Here is a 21,457-nt window from a genome sequence, read left to right as displayed (position 1 = left end):
TGCACAGTGCATTTTTGTCTATTACAATTGCTCAAGCAAATATTTTGAGCTCTCTGTGATAATCAATGTAATATAAATCTCTAAAAGCAAGCAGTAGTGCTTCACTCTTCTATTTTAACCACAACAAATCTTTCACATTATCTTTCGAGAGGACCAGAAGAAGACCATGTTCTCATTCTGGTAATGGCCAACTTTGTTTTCAGGCTTGTGTATGTGAACACAATAGTTGAGTAGCTTGACACATTGATAGCAATGACAATTTTTTTCAAACACCCTCAATGGGGGGTAGTAGATATCTTTTCATCACGCCGAAGTGCAGCGAGCGTAAATTGGTGACATGCATGGAACAAGATTAAATGAACCCAATAACTGACCCTGACATACCTTTGTACATTGGTAGTACTAGTGACGGTGGTGGAAGAGGATCAGAGGGACATGCAAAAGAGAAAGGGAGCTGCAAAAGCAATTCGGTGAAAAGCAAGGAAATGTCAAGTCAAGCCGACACCTCTTTGTATTCAGAGAAACAGGCAGCAAGGTATGCACAACCGCCAATTTGAACAAGCACTTTTTGGGGGCACGCTGCTTGGATTTTCCCATCTGTACCCACTTTATAGGTAGTTGGCAATTTCACATAATGATTTTACATTAGGCAACTTATCAAAAACTTGCTACCTTGACTTATGAATTTAATTTGTTCCGTGACCAAGCCCAAAAGTCATTCAAATTTTATATCGCCCTTATAATAAATCGCATTTCCCCATTGAAATGAATTGGAAAATCATGCGCCAGAAGATATGGGGCACAGCACTTCAAGCTGAGATGATCATAAAGCATCAACACCACACATCTTGCATGTACACATCATGAATCAATGCTATATAAATGATTGTAGTCAGTACAATATTCAACACACACTCACACATGCGTGGCCTATTGAGCGATGTCTGTCGGCGACGTTGGCGATGGACTATGAAATTGGGTTGTTTTCCGCTGGCTGGGTGTGGATTTTAAGCAAACGGTTTACTTTAACTCAAAGTTGGTTTAATTGTTTTGACAGAGCAGATTGGCTTGAAGATTGGATCCGAGTGGTCTGAGAAGCCAAAGCTGATTGGTGTTTTGGACACAGTTTTGTTGTGTTTTGAAGTCGATCTAACGCAACATTCTGAGCAAATGTTGGTATTGGTAGCTGACCAAATGATTGGCACGTCTGTGTCACAGTTCTGAGGTTACGGGCTCACATTTCTGCTGTGAGCTTCCTAATGTGGGGTTTTGACAGCGGATTCCGCACACATACCAGAAACATACATTCGGTGCATTGAAGACTCATTCGTTCATAGGTTTCAATGGTGCTTTGTTGATATGTATTCAATCTACGATGAGTCCCACATCTCACCCAATCTCAGTTTGGACAGTTTTCAAACTCATCCACGACCCAAATGAAATGGCGCGTGGAACGGATCTTACCGCTTGACTTTCATCATGGCGTTTGCCTCGTGTTTCCTGAGCAGACCGCTGAGGATATCGCCAGTGTCACAGCGGCTCTCCATTGCGGACAAACCTGAAGAGCAGGCCGCGGAGAAGATTTCACTCCTGGAAGTACTCAGCAAGGCGCACTCCGCCAGAGTCGTTCCGAGCGGCCGTAATCTCACCGTGAACGATGACATCACTTTAAGTGACGATGAAGGGAGGTAGATATGCAGCATCTCCTTGGTAGCCTACTTAGGTAAACCGATATACCTTTCTGACAATAACTCTGTTTGTTGGTGACAGGTCGCAACCCAAACAAAAGCTGAATAAACAGGTAACCGATAGAGTGAAATGGGTTTTCACGGCATCTGTCATCGATCTTAAAATGGAATTTCAAGACACTTTGCAGTCTGGAAAGTGTCAATTCAGATAGCATGTTTTGTTCACAGCTCCAGTACCTTGACGAAATGGGGATCTCTGAAGAACTTAATGAGATCACGTCTTCGACAGATGCGATCCTGCATGAAGGTGAGCTTTAAGCCCTCTGAATTTGAACTTGACACCTCCATGCTGGTTGCAACACCAGACAATACGAAAATATTAGAATATCTATGCATCAACCTGGTTTCGAGTCCGTCGACTTCCTCATGCTATCGTTGGTTTATTTCCACCAGATCACCAATTTAGGGCGAAGCTGGATGATATTCTGAGGCCGAAAGACCATCATGGCTGTGCCGAAAAGGTGACCAAACTGAAAGAGGTGAAGCTGCAGTCGGAGGAGATGAAAGACGGTCAATGTGTGGAGCGCAAACGCGTGCAAAAGGAAAGCGAACTCGCAAACCTCAGGTGAGACCTTTTTTCTTGAAGCACTCGTCTCTGACAAGGTCTTTGGGCTGTGTCGAGCCTGTGGTTTTTTTTTTTTTTTTTTTCCCCCCGGTCAACATCAACAGATTATCATTGAAACAACAGCAGGAAGATTGCCTGAATACCATCAGGATGGCCCAACTCAACATTCGTGAGGTGAGGAAGAACGGTGGCAGTGATTTTGGATCCGTACGGCGAATTGTTCAAACGCTGTTGTGGATGTGGAAACGATCTGACCTTTTGCCCTTGGGGCTTGCATTTCCTGTGATCCCAGCTTGAAGAGGGACTCCGGCAGGCCCACATGCAGTTGTCTCAGGAGCGTTTCACAAATGCAGAGCTGCAGCAAAAACTCAAGAGTCAGGACTGCAAGCAACAGACCATGGAAGAGGACTACAAGAGAAGCAAACATAATGCGGTATTTCTCAAGCCTTTAAGAGCGTTGGCATTATGATGCTGCTCTGGAGCAATTTCAATATTGAAGTCCAGATATATCAAAATCGAGTATTTATTTAATTCCAAGGTCAAATTTGGTGGGCATAGTTTTGAATAGGACGGCCCGGTGGTCGCTCTCATTTGAGATGGAAAAAAAAAAAAAAAAGTACCTGAGAGATGGAAGACCCCATCCCAATCCTTCCGGAGGCAGTTGCAAATTATTTAGATGACTCCAGGCCTCTTGTGTTGCCATATCAACCTCAATAACATTTCCTCCCATTCATTGAACGGGTTCCGGCTCATTTCTATCGGTGGGATGTGAAAAAAAAAGGACAAAAATGTTCAAGAATAATTGTTCGAACGCTGTCGTGGATTTGGAAATGAATCGACTGTTGCCCTTGCGGCTTGTGTTTCATGTACCCCAGCTTGATGTGGACCTCCAACAGGCCCACGTGCAGTTGTCTCAGGAACGCTGCACAAATGCGCAGCTGCAGCAAAAACGAAAGAGTCACGAGTGCAAGGAACAGACCATGGAAGAGGACTACAAGAGAACCAAGCAGAATGATGCAAGTCTCAATCATTTTAGAACGTTGGCAATTTGTTGCTGCTCTGGAGCTGTTTGAATATTGCTGATCAGATACACAAAAATCTCCTTTTTGTTTTTTCTTTTTATTTCCCATACCCCAACAATATTTCAACCCGAACTCGCCACCCTTCATCTTCCAGGAGCATCTGAGAACTGATCTTGAGGTGGCCCAGGCGCACAGCAGCACCAAACAAAAGGACCTCATTGAAGAGAATGAAGGCCTCAATGAGCAGCTTGGAGATATTCGCCAAGATCTCCGACCGACCAGTGACCACCGGGCCCAAAGTTCCTTGGAATGGAACGATATGATTGCGGGATTGACGTGTGAGGTGACGCTAGCGAATGTCCGACTGGCAGAGGCTGAGCAGCTTCGGTTGGAAATGGAGAAGGCTCTGCTCCAAGAGAAGGAGGAACAGCAGCGACTTAGAAAGAAGCTTGCAAGTTAGTAGCGGCGGGGTTGTTGGACGTTTTCTTTTGTCATATGATTTTACCATATACAGCACCACGGCAAACTAGCTGTTCGCACCTTCGCCTCACAGTGAGAGGCTCTGCGTTCGAATTTCAACTCGGGCCACCCCGCGTGGCGCTTGCGTATTTTCTACATGCTTGTGTGGGTTTTCTCCGGGCACTCCGGCTCACTCCCACATTCCCAAAACATGCTTGTTAGGTTCACCGAAGACTAAATTATTCACTGGCGTGCACGGGAGTGTGAGTGGTTGTTTTGATGTGCCCTGCCCTTAACTGGCCACCGGTGCAGGTGTGTAGCCCGACTTGTGGCTCTGTAAGATGTTATTTTGATTTTTAAGGTCATTACTAATTCCTTTGATGCCTTTCGTACAGGTGTCTTTGCCATGATGAAAGCTCACCGATAATTCAGTTGTAAAAGTGTTGACTGACTTGACGAGTCCTAATTCAATGATCTCTCCAGTTGAGAAGGCCAATCAACAAGAGGCGTTGACCAATCTGACCCGTAAGCTCTCCAAGGCGAAGGCATATGGCAACTCGATGGAGAACGAGGTACCTCGAGTGCAGTGCCGAGTCTGATGATAGCAGTGCTGCATGAGCACGCCCAGAGAGCAATCATAATTCTTCATGCAGACGGGCGCACATGAAAAGTTCAAATTGCTCTGTGGGTGGTTCGAAGACTGTGTGGTCCGCTCATATGGTCGATCGCTGACCCACTTTGCGAGTCGATATTGTCTTCAGATTTCACCGCTTACAATATTGCGGACGTACTGCGGAGATAAAATAATATAATATAATAATAGATTTTATTTATAAGCGCCTTTCAAGACACCCAAGGACACTTTACAATAACAAAAAACACAAAACAATACGGGTTGAGCAGATAAAGAACCTGACTGAGATTTGTGCTGTCGTTTGTGTGTGAATATGTTTCGAATGGTGAAAAATAGCCATTGCGACCACTTCCTCTTTGTGATATGCCGACACACCCAGAGCCCCTTTATACCCTTACGATTCCGTTTCAAAAAAACAGTTGTGACCGATGAACTCTTCATCGAGTTCCACGCCGTTCATAATGTGATAATACGCCGCCAGAATAAAAAACAATGTAGGTTCGTTTCCTTCCGTGCCCACGAGGTACTAGTTTAATGTACTGTATACTTCCACCGGTACGACTTTAGTAAGTTGAACGGAAAGTCCAATGGAAATTATGACGTGAACATTTTTGGGAAAAAAAAAAAAATCTTTTTGTTTTTAATTCTATGACGACTTAGCGAGCTGCGTGTCCAGCGCGGGGTCCGATTTTATTGGGAACGCACCTTAAAATAAAGTAGACCGAAACATTATTTCGCGCGAGTCGCACGCACTCTTTCGTCAGTATATTCTTGCGCGTGAGTCAGCAGGATTTGAAAGGCGCGCAGTTCAGTTGCAGGCACAATACAATTGGTGATTTCTACCAGTTTTTCAACTAAATATTTTGGATGGGGGTAGTGACGCTTTTCAAGTGTAAAATACAGTAATTTAAAATGATTTTTTTTTTTTACTTGAGTGCTCGGTTCCAAGCGCTCCAATACGACACGATGGAGCAGACCACGTCTTTCAACAATCTCTTGCGTGCAAAGAATGAACTATCTATTATTTTACAGCGCAATGCACTGAGTTTTGTTTTAAAGCACATTTCATTTTGACCCGCTTTGGTCAAAAAGAATTTTGAAGGATTGGGGAAAAAAAAAGGCCTTTGCTAAAAATGTCTCTCCTTTGTCATTTAGCTGCTGGAAAGAGAAGCCGAATACATCCAAGCTATGAAAGAAATGAAGGCGCAAGCAAGTCTTTTGGAGGAAAGAAAAAAAGAGCTGATCATTGCGTCGCAGAAACAGAATGAATCTCAGGCCGCAGTGGCCCAGGAGGCTGCAACGGGGTAAACACAACAATACAGGACCCTGTTTTCACTTATCTAGCAAGTTATCGATCAAAAAAAAAAAAAATGAACATGTGTGTATGTTTTGTTTTGTTTTTTTTACCCAATATGTCGCATCATGTCACTGTGTGCCACATGAGACTGGAGCTTGACAACTTCAGGATGGAGGCTTGCGCAAAGCAACATGCTAACACATTTGATGCACTTCAGATGGAGGCTCAAGAAGACGCAAGGGTGAGTGCCGCACGTGTGGTTCGAGCCGTTCCTGTGTCAAGGCTATCATCACACTTTTATTCTTATTTTTTTGCCATAATTGGCACCCTTGAAATGGCACACAACAAAACGGACAATTTTCACGAGCTTCCGTTGGCAAAACGGAGGTCTCATGACAACATGCGTTATCGAAGTTTTGGTTTGAATTTTGAGAACTGTTTCTAAGTACCGTTTTGATCCAACTTTCAACTTGTTGACTTGCTGTGCGGTTGCTGCCGCCAATACCCCGATGCTGTCTTTGGAGTGGAAATGATCAACCGATTACGTTTGAAAAATCTCATCTCCGGTGAACGAGACAATTGAATAGTCCAATATTCATTTCTTTAATGAATTTGTTGGCAACAGATGGCAAACCAAACAAATGCTGACTAAAAAGGTAACCAATAAGTGAAATGAATGTTTGGAAAATCCGCCATGTGCTTTGAAAGTGAAATTCAACAGTTTGAATTTGGCCACCGTGTTTTGTTTTGCTCGCACATGCAGCACTTCGACAACACGGAGATCTGTCAAGAGATATCAGCTGAAGATGTGCCCCGCCCCACACATCGCGAAACTTCCTCGACTCCTTCAAACCTGAACTCATCACATTCAGGTAATGTTGGTTGCACTGCCAAACAATGTGTCAATTACCTGAGCCTGCTTTTCGACTTCCTCCTGTAGTCGGTTTTTCGCCAAAACATCCATTTATGGTTAAACTGGAGGAAATTGTAAGCCAACAAAAGTGAGCCTAGTGAAACAGTTAAAGGCAGAGTTGGAAGAACAAAACGGAGGAGATGCTCAATGTGCCATGGAGCGCATTCGTATTGCAAACGGAAACTGAAATGGAGGATCAAAAGTTCACGGGCATATTTGATGGCCTTGCCTTTGAGACATCAGCGATGGCAGATTTCTCTCGATGTTTCGATGACGTGATGGACCAATGAGGGAATATTTGCAAATAAATAACGTCCATCAATTTGAACGTGAACCAAGTTTGGGCAATTTTTGTCGACCGACGCAACTTGTTGCAAATCGACAGAGGCGCTCTGCGCCATTTGGGCGTCAACGCAGCTGACTCCAGTTGTGTCCAATCAAAATTGGAAATGTTAAGTTTGCTTGGGAGGAAGTCAAAGTTTCTGCGAATGATTCCTCCCACGACACGCTGAGAACCGCTGCGGTTCAATGATATCACACCGAGGGTAAACTGGCTGAGCTCCGTTCACTCATTTTTAAAGGTAATCATATTTAAAATCGTCGGATTACTTACAAACGGGGCGGCCGGGCGGTCGACTTGTTAGCGTGTCGGCCTCACAGTGCAGAGGTGCGGGGTTCGATTCCGGCTCCGGGCCTCCCTGTGTGGAGTTTGCATGTTCTCCCCGTGCCTGCGTGGGTTTTCTCCGGGTACTCCGGTTTGCTCCCACACTCCAAAAACATGCGCGGCAGTCCGATTGAACACTCTAAATCGGGGGTCCCCAAACTACGGCCCGCGGGCCGGATACGGCCCGTCAGCACATTTGACCCGGCCCTCTAACCCTCCTGTTGTCCTCGGGTCATGTTGTCATCTGACCCGTCACTGTTAAAAACGCCCCAAAAACCTCCTAAATTATAATTTTTATAACTTGAAATGTTATGACTTTGGCCCCAACTGCAGAAAAATTGAAATGTTGTTTTTATTCACATTTCCATGGAAGCTGTACAAAAAAAAAGTACAAAGGTGGTCTTCGGGTCAAAATGATCCATGACGCAAATAGGGTTAAAATCAAGGTCACAAAGTTATTTACACACCATAGAATGTTTCAGTGTTTTAGTTGTGTCTCAGATCAATTAGTAGAACACGAACAAGACAGTAGCAGACATAAACAAGACAAGATAGGTGGCGTTCTCGTAGATGGCAGAACGCTTTTGTTGTGGATTTCAAGGGGCTATAAAGGTGCTACAGATGACAGGACTCCGAATTCTCTCTGTGCTGACGCCATGAGTGTGCATTATGACATTGAAGAGGCTTTTTTTTCTATGAAGAACCCAGCGAGAGTTATTTAGTTATTATTTATTTCATTAATAGTGTTATTATTTGTTTCCTGACTTTTTTTCTGTGAAGAACCTGGAAAGGGTTATTTGGTTATGTGTGGCTTTCTGTAAAACAATAATTTTTTTAAGCTCCCCTACGATCGTCACACTTTTTCTGTTACAAACTGACACCGGCCCCCCCATCAGAGAAGGGAAAAGTTATGTGGCCCTCACAGGAAAAAGTTTGGGGACCCCTGCTCTAAATTGTCCCTAGGTGTGAGTGTGGGCGTGGATGGTTGTTCGTCTCTGTGTGCCCTGCGATTGGCTGGCAACTGATTCAGGGTGTCCCCCGCCTACTGCCCGGAGATGGCTGGGATAGGCTCCAGCACCCCCCGCGACCCTAGTGAGGATCAAGCGGTTCGGAAAATGGATGGATGGATGGATGGATGGATGGATTACACAAACACTCAACCAGTACGTGGACAAGAGACCCGTGATGACCCGTGTGTAGACTTTATTGGCACATCTTAAGAGTGACAAAGTTGGCCGATGTCTTCGTTGATGTACAGTATTTCATTCTGCAACGTGTGCTTGTCCGCAGAGCCCCCACGTCCGTTGGCAGTGGATGTCGAGGTCGATGATGATGACGATTACATATGGAGTGATGGAAGCTGTGAGGGGATAGCAGATGGCGGCAGGGCACCCGACCAGCAGCCGGCCGGTCGCCAGCGGAGGGACTGGCAGCGGGAGAGCGACCTGTTCCTGGATCTGCAGCGATGTGGGTTTCAGATGCTGGAGCGGGAGCTCAGCACTCTGAACACCCGCCTCCAGAGCCTCCAGATTTGCGCTCTCCCGCTGCTCACCTCCATCGACGACAACCTTCGGCAGATTGCGCAGTCACCGCCGAGCCCGGTCCGGTCCAGGTGGACTCTGAGAAGAAGATGGGGCAGGTCAGGTGGTGAGGGGAGGAGAACGACCGGAGACATGGATAGTCTAATTCCTGATGAATAATAAAAGAAACGTACTTTTATCCTCACATGTTGATTCATTGGTCAAGTGCGGCGCGAGGCGCCTCTCTCGTCCCGTTCTGCCGCTCTCCACGGTGACCCGGCGCAGCCGGTTCATCCTCTCTTAATTAGCATCCATGGCAAATAGCGATGTTGTGTGGAACAGTGAGCTGCAAACAACGCACGACACTCGGCGGGCTGCATTGGAATGTTCCACCGGAGCGATCCAGACATGGAAAGTGAACAACACTGCCTTATAGTGAATGCTCGAGCCCCCCCCCCCCCCCCCTAAAAACAAACCCCAACACAGACAACACAGTTTTGTTGTTGTGTGTGTGTTTTTTTTTTTTTTTAATTGGTCGTCCCCGGTGTCCACTCGGAAGTTAGACGATTCGAAGGAAACTTTAGCGTGTAAATGATCTTTGTTTTTCATCGCAAAGACTTCACAGCTTCCAACAAGCAACATGCCTGCACCTCTGCGGAACAGATGCTGACTTCATATGTACATGGGATTTTCTTAACGCCGCCATCTTTCACGCTTCCCTTCGAGGGGCCATTCTGTTTGCAGTCAATCATTTTTAATGAGGTGCCAATTGGCTTCTTGAGAGAGCGCGCCGAGACACGCCGGGTAGCTCTCAGGCTCGCAAGTGCGCCTTCTGTGTTGACAGGAAAACTCCCGAGCACGCGATTGCGGCATTAGAGGTTGTAAGCGCACTAAATCAACGGGAGAGCCGGTTTCCGCGCAAACACTCGTCGTCTGCAGTCAATCAGCGTTGTTTTGTTGGATCTGAATCCCCTGTCAGTTGGCCCTACCATGTTCACCGTGTGGCGTCCACCCTGAAGAATTTGTCATGAATCAACTATTTTTTTTTTTTTTAGGTTGGATTCATTTGGTCAGATGTTTCCAGCCATCTGGAAATGTTTTATTTATTATTTTCCTAACCACTGAAATGTTGCCGTTTCTTCAAGTCCAACGGTGTTTCGACAAATTTTGAAGTTAATTAAAGTTCTTTCACCCAACGAAGACAAGCATTTGATACACAACAATGATACAGGTTTGCCAAATGTCACTCAACATATATATTTTTTCGTTTCATCATTGGAACAAACATGAGGCCATCGGCATCCAGCTTGGGCTTTGACGTTTTTTTTTTTTTTTCAGGACACCTTTGTCACTGACAAGTTTATGATTGTCACAGGGCTCCTTTCAAACAAGGATACAATCACAACTAGGGACAATTTACACGTGGTCAATCAACCTACAGTGCATGTTTTTGGGATATGGTTGGAAGTTGGAGTACCCGGAGAAAACCCACGCAGGCACGGGGAGGGCATGGAAACTCCACATAGGAAGACCGGAGCCTGGAATCGAACCCAACGAACTGCGCTATGAGGCGGACGTGCTAACCAGTCGACCGCCGCGTGGCCGATAGTTTGGACATGTTGGGGTTAATTCCTCTTGAAAGCATTGTTCTGCTTTTTTTTTTCCCCCGAACATGTACTGTCGCTTCCAATCAGAAATTGGGACGACACGTAATCTTGTTTGTTCGTCCACAATGTAACTCGCGTCCACGCCCCTCCCATCCTGGAATAATAAAATGTTGCGTTCCTCTCGTCTTACGTCGCAGCATCCTTCGCGAACCACAAAGTCGCTTGCCACTTTGACAATCAGTCAGCCAGTTTACCCGGATTTTCAGCACGCCTTGTATACACAAGCATTCATGGCATATCCTTTTTTTTTTCTAGGTCAAGGAGAGGGAAAGCAGAGACAATTTGAGGAAGGGGTTATTTCTACAAGCACTTCATCCTGAGCTAAAAATGAACGCGCCCGAACTCGAGGACCAATCTAGTTCTTGCAATTAAAGCTGCCACAAACCCGAATGCCCTCAGCCGCTGCAAGAGCAGCACCAGACGATCAAGATAAGGGACATTGCCGACTTCCTGCGTACAACCCCTTTTCGTCAAACCAGAGGACCTTCCGTGGGAATGCTGTGCCCCCATTTACTTCCCATCCTACAGTTTAACGTGTCTTCTTTGGACTGGTGTTACACACGCACACACACACGGAAAACCTGTTGGAAGCCATTGTAACATTATGCCCTTTGAACATGAACGCTGCACTTCAATATTCATTCATTTTCTGATCCGCTTTGTCCTCACAAGGGTCACAGGGGGTGCTGGAGCCTATCCCAGCTGTCTTTGGGCAGTAAGCGGGGGACACCCTGAACCTGTTGCCAGCCAATCGCAGGGCACACGGAGACGAACAATCATCCGCGCTCACACTCACATCTAGGAACAATTTTGAGTGTCCAATCAGCCCGCCATGCTTGTTTTTGGAATGTGGGAGGAAACCGGAGCACCCGGAAATAACCCACGCAGGCACGGGGAGAACATGCAAACTCCACACAGGAAGGCCAGAGCCGGGGTCAAACCCACGACCTCGGCACTGTGAGGTCGACGCGCTAACCACTGGACCACCGGGCCGCCTCTACACTTCAATATGAACGGAAAAAAACAAAAGCTCTTGACTAACGATTCCAATAAAACGATTACCCATTAAGAACTCTTTGTGTTGTCGGTGCAAAAACGGAATAAAAAGCAAAAGTCAATTTAGTTCTTGAGCTGTGACTTTGAGCTGCACTTCTATGCATAGCAGCAATTGATGGCCTCGCTTCACTAATTTTGTATCGTACTTTTACTGACGCTGGACTCCGCCAATGCATAATTCTTCGATTAGCATCACATTCATGTTTTGGGAATTCGAGTGGAAGCCAGAGAGAGAATGCGGACGCCATAGAGGGGAGGCCAGAGCTGAGATTCTCATCGCTAACCTCAAAAATGTGTGGCGAGCGCGCTAACCGCTAGTATGCTGCGCTGCTGAGAATGACAATAATCAACATTTATTATAGTTGACCATATTGACCACTTTCGTACTTCGATCCTCATGATGAAAGATGGGACTCGTGTCAATTTCCACTTCATCTCTATTGCATCCTCTTCGACTGACGCTGACGCAAGAGCATTTAGCTCTTTAGCGCACATTCAGTGACACCGTAAAAATAAATAAATAAATAAATAAATAAATAAAATCTTTTTTAGTAAAAATAAAAAGTGATCCTCTTGGTTTCTCCACGTTTCTAGGATAGCTGCTTCATTTTCCTCACAGTATGTCAACAAGTTTGTTATGCTAGCATCTTCCTGAATCAGATTTGCACAAGTTCAGTAAGAAAATGAGAAGGGAAGGCGGCGCACTTGAAATGGTAATGATAGATGACGCATTTTGAAGTGACTTCGAAGCACCCTGTCACCGTTTTTATGCTTTTCTGGTGACCCAAAAGCAGGAATTTAATCCTAACAGAACAAAGGGGAAAGTCAACGAGCCGCATTGAATCCCCAAAATATGAAGACAACATAACCCAAAGGCAAGATTCAAAGCGACGACCACACACCGGATGAAGACTCGACACCTCAGCAAACACAAACAACTGGACTGACGACGGCGGAAAGAAAGCAGGAAAGTTAAACAGAAGCCAACGAGACACGTGGACAAGACACAAGTCGCTGGGGGAGCCAATTGCGAGAAACGAGCACAGGTGGGCCCTCACGAGACAGACATGGACAAAAAAAAAACAGGCAACACGACAGAACTAGAACGGAATCATAATGAACAAACAAAACACGGATCATGACACACGTGAATTAAGACTATGTGAAAACTTTATTCATCCTTTTTTTTAATGAGAGGCCCCTGAAAATGTCCCCAAGATGATTGCCGGTGTTTGCCTCATGGTACCTCCGTCACTGCGCGTAAATTTCACACTCACATTCAAACCAATGGACAATGCGAGTTGGTCAATTAAAAATTGATGCCGGCAGTTAATACTGAATTGAAGCAAAAATTACAAAAAATAAATAAATAAATTGAATGATGAGACTGCATGAAAATAAAAGCATCCATTAAAGAAATATTGGTCGAAAAAAAATTCTGTTCTCATAAAACCCAAACAAGAAAAAAAAGGTCAGCCGTATTTTCTGATTTTTGTCCAAATTGTATAACTGCAGCAAGCAAAGTCGGGCCTGTTGTGGAATGTGTGAGGAAGCTGGCGTGACAGAAGAAATCCCACGAAAGCACTCGGAGGGGGAACCGTGCAAACACTACACAGGAAAGGACACCACGATTTCAAACCGCATTACTGTGAGGCAGCCGTGCGAACCACCACTTTACTATCTCTACGGTCACAAGGTCCTATTTATGTCAAATAGAGTGCCCCGTTGTGACTTGGCGACGAAAGCAGCAATAAGAAAAATGAGGTCGCCTCGTGTGACAGCCTGCGCACGCGAGGTCGGCCATGGCAGGAAATTCAAATGTGAGTGAAGGCTGAAGTCTGAGAACGCAACGGTGACATGTATTTATTTTATTTTAAGCAGGAAAAGTCATTTCAATGTGACGATCTTTTAAGCAGGAAAAGTCATTTCAATGTGACGATCTTTTATTTCCTCTCTTCAAACCTAAAACAACGTCTGTCTGCTGCGGGCATGAATTCCAAAATGAGGTCTCCGTGGGGTCGACGAGTGAGGTCACAAAACATGGCGATCTATTTTCGCCAAGCGAGACTTGAGAGGACCCACTCCTCTTGCCTGTGGAAGACACATCAACCGTAACATCGCCCCCCCCCCCCCCCCCGCCCCTCCTCGCGCAACCACCCCTCTTCGTTTCGGACCGCTTGCGCGCTTTGACAAATGGGGGCAGTCGGTGGGAACATCTGGAAAAGATTTTGTTGTTTTCTCATCGAATTTCGTGGCCAGGAACGCGCGGGCAAATTCCAAGTCACACTAGCGGAGAACCAAAAGAGGTTGCGAGGCAATGTGAGGACATCCACGCATGGTTACGCAATGGAAAGGTTCATGGGATAGCCAACCACGAGAAAAACATGCATTACATTTTACGATCTTGACCCAGCATGTGTTTCGTCTGCTCTGAAATTCTTTGCCGTCTTATGAAAAGCACGTATCTCCGAATGATAGATTTTGGACGTACAGTGGTACCTCTACTTACTTAAATTAATTGGTTCTGGAAGACATTTCTAAACTGGAAAATTTTGTAAATCGAGACGCGTTTTCCATGTCAATGCCCTAATCCGTTCCAAGCTCCCTCCAACATTCAGACATAAATGTTTTGTGAAGCATTTAAAAGCCTCAAAATATGTAACAAATACATGTTGCAATTAGATTAGTGAACAAGAAATGAGAGTTGTGCATCATGTAAAAAACAAAGAAGAAAGAATAAAAATGGTCTTAACTTTTAACTGCATCCTCATCGTTTTTTGCCCTCTGTAATTCATGCTCTCTCTCAGAAGTGGTTTTTGACTGGCGTTTTGTAAAGACCCGATCCAAGGACGTTTGCTTTTGTCGGCTTTTAACTCATTCACTCCCAAAGACGTTTTTAAACGTCTTTTCAGACTTGGTCCAGAATTGGTTGGTACTGAATGAGTTAACAATCCGTCGAAAATGTCCAACGCAAAAATCAGCATAGTGAGCGATCGCCGGACTGGTGAACACTTTTTCTGGGTGATTCTAAAACTATCGGAATGCCCCATGGCATGTTCTTGGTTTTACTGTTTGGTGCTTTCCACCGTCTTTATTACTGATTTGTTTTACTGTTTATTGTATATGTTAAATGTACAGCACTTTGTATGCAGCAATGGCTGTTTGAAAGTGCTCTATAAATACAGTTGACTTGACTTGACTTAACATGGCCCGAAGGGCGAATGACGAGGACCCTGCATCGACACAAAGACTCATATGGTAGAGGTCCCTCTTAGCCAATGGGATGCCAGGATGATGCTCGGTAATAGCCAATGGCAGAGCAGCTATTAGTATGTTGCGTTCAGGAAACTCGCAGCTGCGCAGCCCATACGAAGTTTTTACCTTTCGTATCTTGGAATTTCTTCCGTAACAAGAGGCAATATTTTCCTGTTGAGGCGTTTCGTAACGTGAACATTTCGTATGAAGAGACGATCGTAAGCAGAGGTACCACTGTAGAACGCGTCTGCGCTGGTGGAAAACAGTGTGTTTAATTCTTTTGGTTGAGTCCACAACACACTGTGCCCAAGGCGAATGTTGGGTCTTTTCGTTTCACCATCACGCACATCATCTCCCGGAATGTGGAATATTTCGACTTTCTCACGCAATCGCTCGAAAATAATAATACTAATACAAAAAAGACGTGTAAATCACTGATGCCGGTTCATAACGCAGACCAGTTGGCGAAACTGCAGCGTCTCCTGGCACGGTGGTGATATTACACAACGTGCCGTCGACAGATGTGATTTATGAGACAGGAGGGGATCGTTGCTTTTTTTTTTTTTTTTTTTTTTGTGATACCATGAATCAGTACGATTTTGGAAGTTTTGGAATTTAGACTTCAAGATAAACACATGCAGTAGAGGTATTCCGTGAACGTTATGGAAAAGACTGCATCGCCTTGGTGAACCCCGTTCTTAAGGCATTCAAAACAACATTCCATCTCTACAGACCAAAGCTTGTGGTGTAACTATGTGACGGCAAAAACATCGGGAACAGCCTACTAGAACAGCTAAACTTCGTTTGGGGTTAGTCGGCGACACGTCAAATGGCGGCTAATGTGTGCCGACTCCTCTCAAATGTGAGTTTGAATGCATTGGGTTGATTGAGAACACAGCCACATCCCCAGATAGCAGAAGGTGTGCACACTTATGCAGCCACGGTTGCTGTAAGTTTGACTTCCTCTTTTCAGGGGAGTGGTGTAAGGTACAGGTCACACAAAACGTTTTCAAATGATTTCTCTTGAGCTCATTTTTAGGATGGCAGAATTTGACATTTGAAAAGGGTGGGTGGACTTTTTATTTTCTTGATCTGCCGTACATATCCTAGTGTGATTTTGAGCATTTATAAAAACACATTCTGACAAATGTTCATTGCTCACACAATGTTCCCGATATGTCAAAAAAAAAAGATCGAAATAAGTCATCATTAAGAGTACTTGAGAGCACTGATAAATGAGCGCAGGAAGCCAATCGCTGTCGTGGTTTGGAAGACGGCCTCCTAATTGATGGCCGCTTTTCCGTTCAGTCGTCAGCTGTGCAACCACAATTCGATTAACGCGCTGCAGTCTCACTCAGGTTCGTGTTTCCACGTCAATCATGTGATGCGTATGTCAGAGCCCAGTGGAAAAGTCATCAGACCAACCTCGCATTATAAAACGCCCTCCGACGGTTGAACTTTGATCTTTTTCTGAAGACGGTCTTGTTAAGAGTCCGGTCTTCATTACCGTGACGACCAGGGACTGAGCAATCAACCACTGTAGGTGCTTGATTTCTAACCTATTCTGCGCATCCAACAAAAGGTCACTTTGGATTTGGGAAAAATGTTTTTCAGTGGATGGACTCTGTCGTTTGAAAGTGGCTCTGGCTCTCGGCCCAATCCGGCTGCCAAGTATGATGTCGACCAGCCCTGCTGTTACGTAACAAGTGCAGAACGGCACGCTCGCAGACACATTTTCAGATCTGGGCAGATTTAACAAAGATTTATTTGGTTGCTTTCATTTTCTACTGGTATGGGTGGCCAGGCGCACCACAGGCACAAGTGTGTCAGTTGTGTCAATTGTGTGTGTTGCTTACAAGCTGTGAACGTGCACGTCAAGTCACATGACCAAACCCAAATAACAGGCGAGCCGCGATGTTCACAATTCGAACCGAGGCCACTTTGACTGTGTGTGTGTGTTCGTGTGTATTGAAACCGTCTTTTACTGGAGAGATGTACACACTTAATACCTGCATTTTTTAGCTGCCCAATATACAGATATATGTTTATTGCAACCCCAAGTTGAGGCGTTACTGTCAAACTAAACATAAAACAACAACAGTCTGCTAGTTTAATGTTCAAACATAAGGGGAAAAGCCACAACGAATAGGGCGGAGTTTTTTGTGATAGGAATGTGGAACAAATGAAACTTGGATAGCAAGCCAGCGCTGTACATTTGCATTTAATCTTTAAAAACTGTTAAAGTTTTATTTAGGTACAAGTATTTATCCATCCATGTTCTGATCCGCTTATCCTCACAGGGGTCACGGGGGTTGCCGGAGCCTATCCCAGCCGTCTTCGGGCAGTAGGCGGGGGACACCCTGAACTGGTTGCCAGCCAATCGAGAGCACACATTGACATACAACCATCCGCGCACACACTCACACCTAGAGACATTGTAGAGTGTTCCGTTAAACTACCATGCATGTTTTTGGAATGTGGGAGCAAACCGGAGTACCCGAAGAAAACCCACACATGCATGGGGCGAAGATGCAAACTCCACAGAGGAAGGCCGTAGCTGGAATCGAACCCTGCACCTTTGCGCCGTGAGGCCCGACGTGCTAACCAGTCGACCACCGGGCCGCCCTTTATTTATTTTTAAACTTTCATGCGCAACGCATTTCAATGAAATCAATCAAGTAGTTTTTGGTTCTCATATTGAAGCACAGAGCGAATATTCAAACTGTTCGAATGTTCCACTCGCTCACCATAATGTTAAATATCCAAATGGGCTGGAAATATGCAGAAACCTGCCTGCTCCGTGCGAACGAGCATGTGTCTGCGTATTATTATATTTTGCAACCGGGTAGCTGAGCAGAGCAAAAGTCATTCCGACCGCAGAGTGAAAGTTCTTGGCCCACTCTCAGCTTCGCAGTTCATCCAAAATGTGTTTGGATGGCCCGAAGAAGATGGCTGTGCAGCGGGCACGACACGTTCTCCTTCCATGTGAAATAGAGCAAATATTTTCTTAATGGAGCTTGGCTTTTGGCTCGGGACGTCCGCCTTCGTTTGCGTTGCGGTGTGAGACTTTTCGCCCGAGACTTTTGTACGATTATAAAAGTGATTCATTGCAGTTCGTAGAAAGCTGTCATTCCGAGCAGGCGCTGACACGAGAGGTTTCCGGTTCTTCTGCTGTAACCATGTGTTTTGACACTGAGCTAAACAATAATCCAATCAAAACACACAGATGAGAATCCACCGTTTGGTATTTTTATGAAAGTCTTTCTTGTAAAACTGCATACAAACACAAACACAACACGAATGTGTGTACAGCATCCAATTGTACATATGAAATGACACTCACGTAAGAGGACTATTCTATTAGCTCATTCAACAATTCCATAATAAGTATTTGAGGAGATTAACTGGTGAAATATTGAAATACGCCTTTAAATAACTTGCAAACAAACAGTAACATGGATAACTGTGTAAACGTACTTACAGATTGTGCCTGAACTTGTCAAAAGAAAGAGGATGGAAGTGGATGTGATCATACCCTCTCCACTGTTAGGATTCAAAATGGCTACCCTACTGACTTTTTGGGTGCTTTTAACTACTTCCGCCACTAGGGGCACTGCACTGTCATGCGGTTTTGGGTGGTTTTAACTACTTTCACCACTAGGGGCACTGCACTGCCCTGTCACACAATCACTGGGGGCAGAATACTGGTTGCAAGGAGGGAAGCCCAGAAGCCATCGAGTGAATGTCAAACGAGAGAGGCCCTTTCCAAGCCGAGGTGGCTTCCGTTATCAACTATTGCTCGCAAGAATGTCCTGACAGCCCGCGTTTCATCCCATCGGAAAAAATGGCAATTTATTTTGCCACAAGGCAGGTGAAGGATCTGTTGGTATGCAGGAGGGAGATAATACCTACTCACTTTTTTTCCTGTTAAATTTTGTTAACAGCGGTAATTGTGGCTGGGTCCTGTTTTTTTTTTTAACTACTTTGTTGACATTTTGAATAAGAACAGCTAATTTCCCTTGTTTGGCGAGTTAAATGCCAGAAACCATCCCGAGCCGAAAGTTCACTTCACGCTTTTGTAAATGACTGGCTACTTTTTAAAATGTCATTAATAGGCTGGTTTTTACTGGCATTCAAATGCGCAAAAAAAGGCAAGCTCGGGATGACTTAATATGATTGCAGAAATGCCATGAATGTTTTCTTTTTGCTAAAAGTGTTCGTTACATAGAAACATTTAGGGCATTTAAACCCGTTCTCTGCATACTTCTGTTTTTTGTTGTGACTGAAGCCTAGGCAACGAGGCCCGTCGCGCATTGGCGGAGAAATAAATCGCCACAGAGAGAAAAGATTTGCCATTTGCTTCTTAGCGAGGTTTCAATTTCTTTGATTCATTTGTAAAGGGACTCCCCACTGTGCACTACTGGGAACAGACACTCATGTTTTGAGGGGAGGGAAAAGTTTTCTTGGCTCACGCATTGTTGACTTGGGGAATAAAAAAAATAAAATAAAAAAAGAAAGAGAAAAAAAGGCGCTCACCAAGTCTGAAAATATTGTGGAAAAAAAAGATATCTCCCATGCATCATTGACTGACCTACATTTTTTTCCCGTGAATGCACGAGCCTCAAGAAGCATCACTTTGGTTGAAACACAAATTACAGTAAACAACAAAAGTAACCCGACATGGGTCAAAAAGGGTACGGCAACTTTTGGGGTTATTAACTCTCAGAGTTGGGTCAAATGAATAACAAGACAAACCAGCCCAATCTTATGGATTGTCATTCACAGAAGCAACCTAATGGGGTTATTCATTTTAACCACCTTTATGGGGTGAAAAGAATAACCCAAAATGTGGGACGGGTCGCTTTTTGACCCAACTTTTTCTCAAAGCGAAGCAGTCCTTTCACATCTGAGCCAGAGTTCATGTCGATCACATTTGGTGTTCTCTTTACAACTGCTAAATTACCCCCATTGACCTGCATTCCTCCCCTCATGCCGCCTCTGTCACATTAATGTCAGAGATAGCGATGAAAAGACTCACACCAATCCGCTAGAGGAGCGGGGTGAAAACTACGCGCTACAGGGGCGGGGTGAAAACTAGGTCACGGAGTTGCCACGGTCAGATGAGGAACATTTTGTGGTCAAATGCTGTTCCTGGCTGAGAATATGCAGCAGATAGAAAACATGGCAAGGGGGTTCCAACTTAAATTAGCCTCCCGCAACATGAGGAGGGAGTTCTTAGAGCTGCTACAGAGGAGCAATGCGGGAGGAGGTAGAAATATTTTGGAGAAATAGTGACAAGTCTTTCGATATCCAGATACGTCTACTAAAGATGACACCACACCATAATAAATGAACCGTCTGTGTGGCTGAAATACTCCGATCACCATAAATGTCCATTTGATGCTTCATGGTTCAAGTGGGATTAAATTGAAGTCAAATGGAAAGTCAATACAGTTACTCATTTAAGGCTTTGGAATGTCGTTCAGACGGAGGTCTCGTTGCAAAAAAAGCGGATATAAGAATCCGATCTATGACCACATATGAAAGGGATACAAGTCGCGCATGGGCACGATTTAAAAAAAAAAAACAGACAGAGGTTTTATTCTTTAATTCTGCACTGCTGTAACATTATCCAATGCAGGAATATTTACACTGTGCTTCAAAATAGGAAAACAAAAAAAAATAACTGTAGTTGAATAATGATTCAATTAAAATTCAATTAAAAAAAATTCTTGTTATCTGCTTCATATGAAATCCTCCCGGGCCTGAGTCTACTTCAGATAGGAGCCCTCATCTCCAAGTCCAGCTGCAGTCGTTTAACATGTAATGGTCCAGAGACGATGACAAATGTTTTAACTTTTGGACTCCGTGTGTGATTGATGGTCGGTTCCTTTCTTGGCGGGGGTTGTCAGGTAACACATCAACAAGGCAATCCATTGATGAACGCCAAATGCCTTTGTCGGCTTTGTTTCTTTCTTTGTCGGCCCGTATGGCTCCAGCTTATGTTTGTGCGATTTATCTTGAAAAAAAAACTCAGCCTCGGTCATTTGCCATTTGGGAGTGAACAGGAGGATGACAGCACCAAAATCAGCACATGCTAACCAGGTGACTGCAAAAGCATTGTTTGACTCAGGGCTGTCCAAACCTTTTCTTTCATACAGAAAAATCAAATGACGTAATGGCCATTTTGGCATTCTTCAACTTTATTTTATTGACAGACCCAGGCAGTCACATGAGCGCACAGACTCCGCAACATCAAACAAAAGCAAAGATTTCACAGCGACTGACTGATGTGAAAAATGGCAGAAATCTCATTGACCTTACAGATGGGCTCCAGCTCACCCACTGCCCAAGTGACCGATACTTGGAATGGGAGACTCATACATCCTCTGCCTTTTTCCAGAACACCCACAGAAAAAAATTTAAGTTGCATTTGAACAACTGCTCACTACCAGGAGTGGGGTTCGAACCCACGTGGACTGGTGTCCATAGGATCTTAAGTCCCACGCCTTAACCGCTCGGCCATCCTGGTCATGACCACACAATGATTTCATAAAAATAAAATATTTGATTGTGTCGGGGGGGGGGGGGGTGTTAAAGAATCTGATTTTAACACCTGTAAGGCTCTTCCCCCCCCCCCCCCCCCCCCCCGTCATA

General features: G+C 44.7%; 1 protein-coding gene and 1 non-coding gene across 2 annotated transcripts; one reads left to right on the top strand and one right to left on the bottom strand.

Moving 5' to 3' along the window:
* The first annotated feature begins 356 nt into the window (after positions 1-356).
* On the top strand, positions 357-9,853 carry LOC147206872 (uncharacterized). The gene is made up of 15 exons (XM_086108516.1): positions 357-535; positions 1,509-1,688; positions 1,771-1,801; positions 1,917-1,995; positions 2,142-2,313; positions 2,418-2,487; positions 2,606-2,746; positions 3,189-3,329; positions 3,490-3,790; positions 4,278-4,366; positions 5,584-5,732; positions 5,873-5,966; positions 6,489-6,597; positions 8,593-8,941; positions 9,802-9,853. Exons 1-15 carry the CDS (start codon positions 357-359, stop codon positions 9,851-9,853), a joined length of 2,136 nt encoding a protein of 711 aa, XP_085964642.1.
* An 11,396-nt stretch (positions 9,854-21,249) lies between these two features.
* On the bottom strand, positions 21,250-21,332 carry trnal-uaa (transfer RNA leucine (anticodon UAA)). The gene has a single exon. It is a non-coding gene; the product is annotated as a tRNA-Leu (tRNA).
* Between the last annotated feature and the right edge of the window lie 125 nt (positions 21,333-21,457).

The sequence above is a fragment of the Hippocampus guttulatus genome, chromosome 4, assembly GCF_054856545.1.
Source record: "Hippocampus guttulatus isolate MCC_2025c chromosome 4, RoL_Hgut_1.0, whole genome shotgun sequence".
Classification (NCBI taxonomy): domain Eukaryota; kingdom Metazoa; phylum Chordata; class Actinopteri; order Syngnathiformes; family Syngnathidae; genus Hippocampus; species Hippocampus guttulatus.
Note: the sequence above shows the minus strand (reverse complement) of the source record. Positions and strands in the feature narration are given on the sequence as shown.

Bases quoted from the DNA above. Each gene is read 5' to 3' on its own strand.
- LOC147206872 (XM_086108516.1), top strand. From the start codon at position 357: ATGAACCCAATAACTGACCCTGACATACCTTTGTACATTGGTAGTACT. The intron at 1,689-1,770 runs GTAGATATGCAG...TGTTGGTGACAG, and splicing joins TTAAGTGACGATGAAGGGAG to GTCGCAACCCAAACAAAAGC. The intron at 1,802-1,916 runs GTAACCGATAGA...TTTTGTTCACAG, and splicing joins AACAAAAGCTGAATAAACAG to CTCCAGTACCTTGACGAAAT.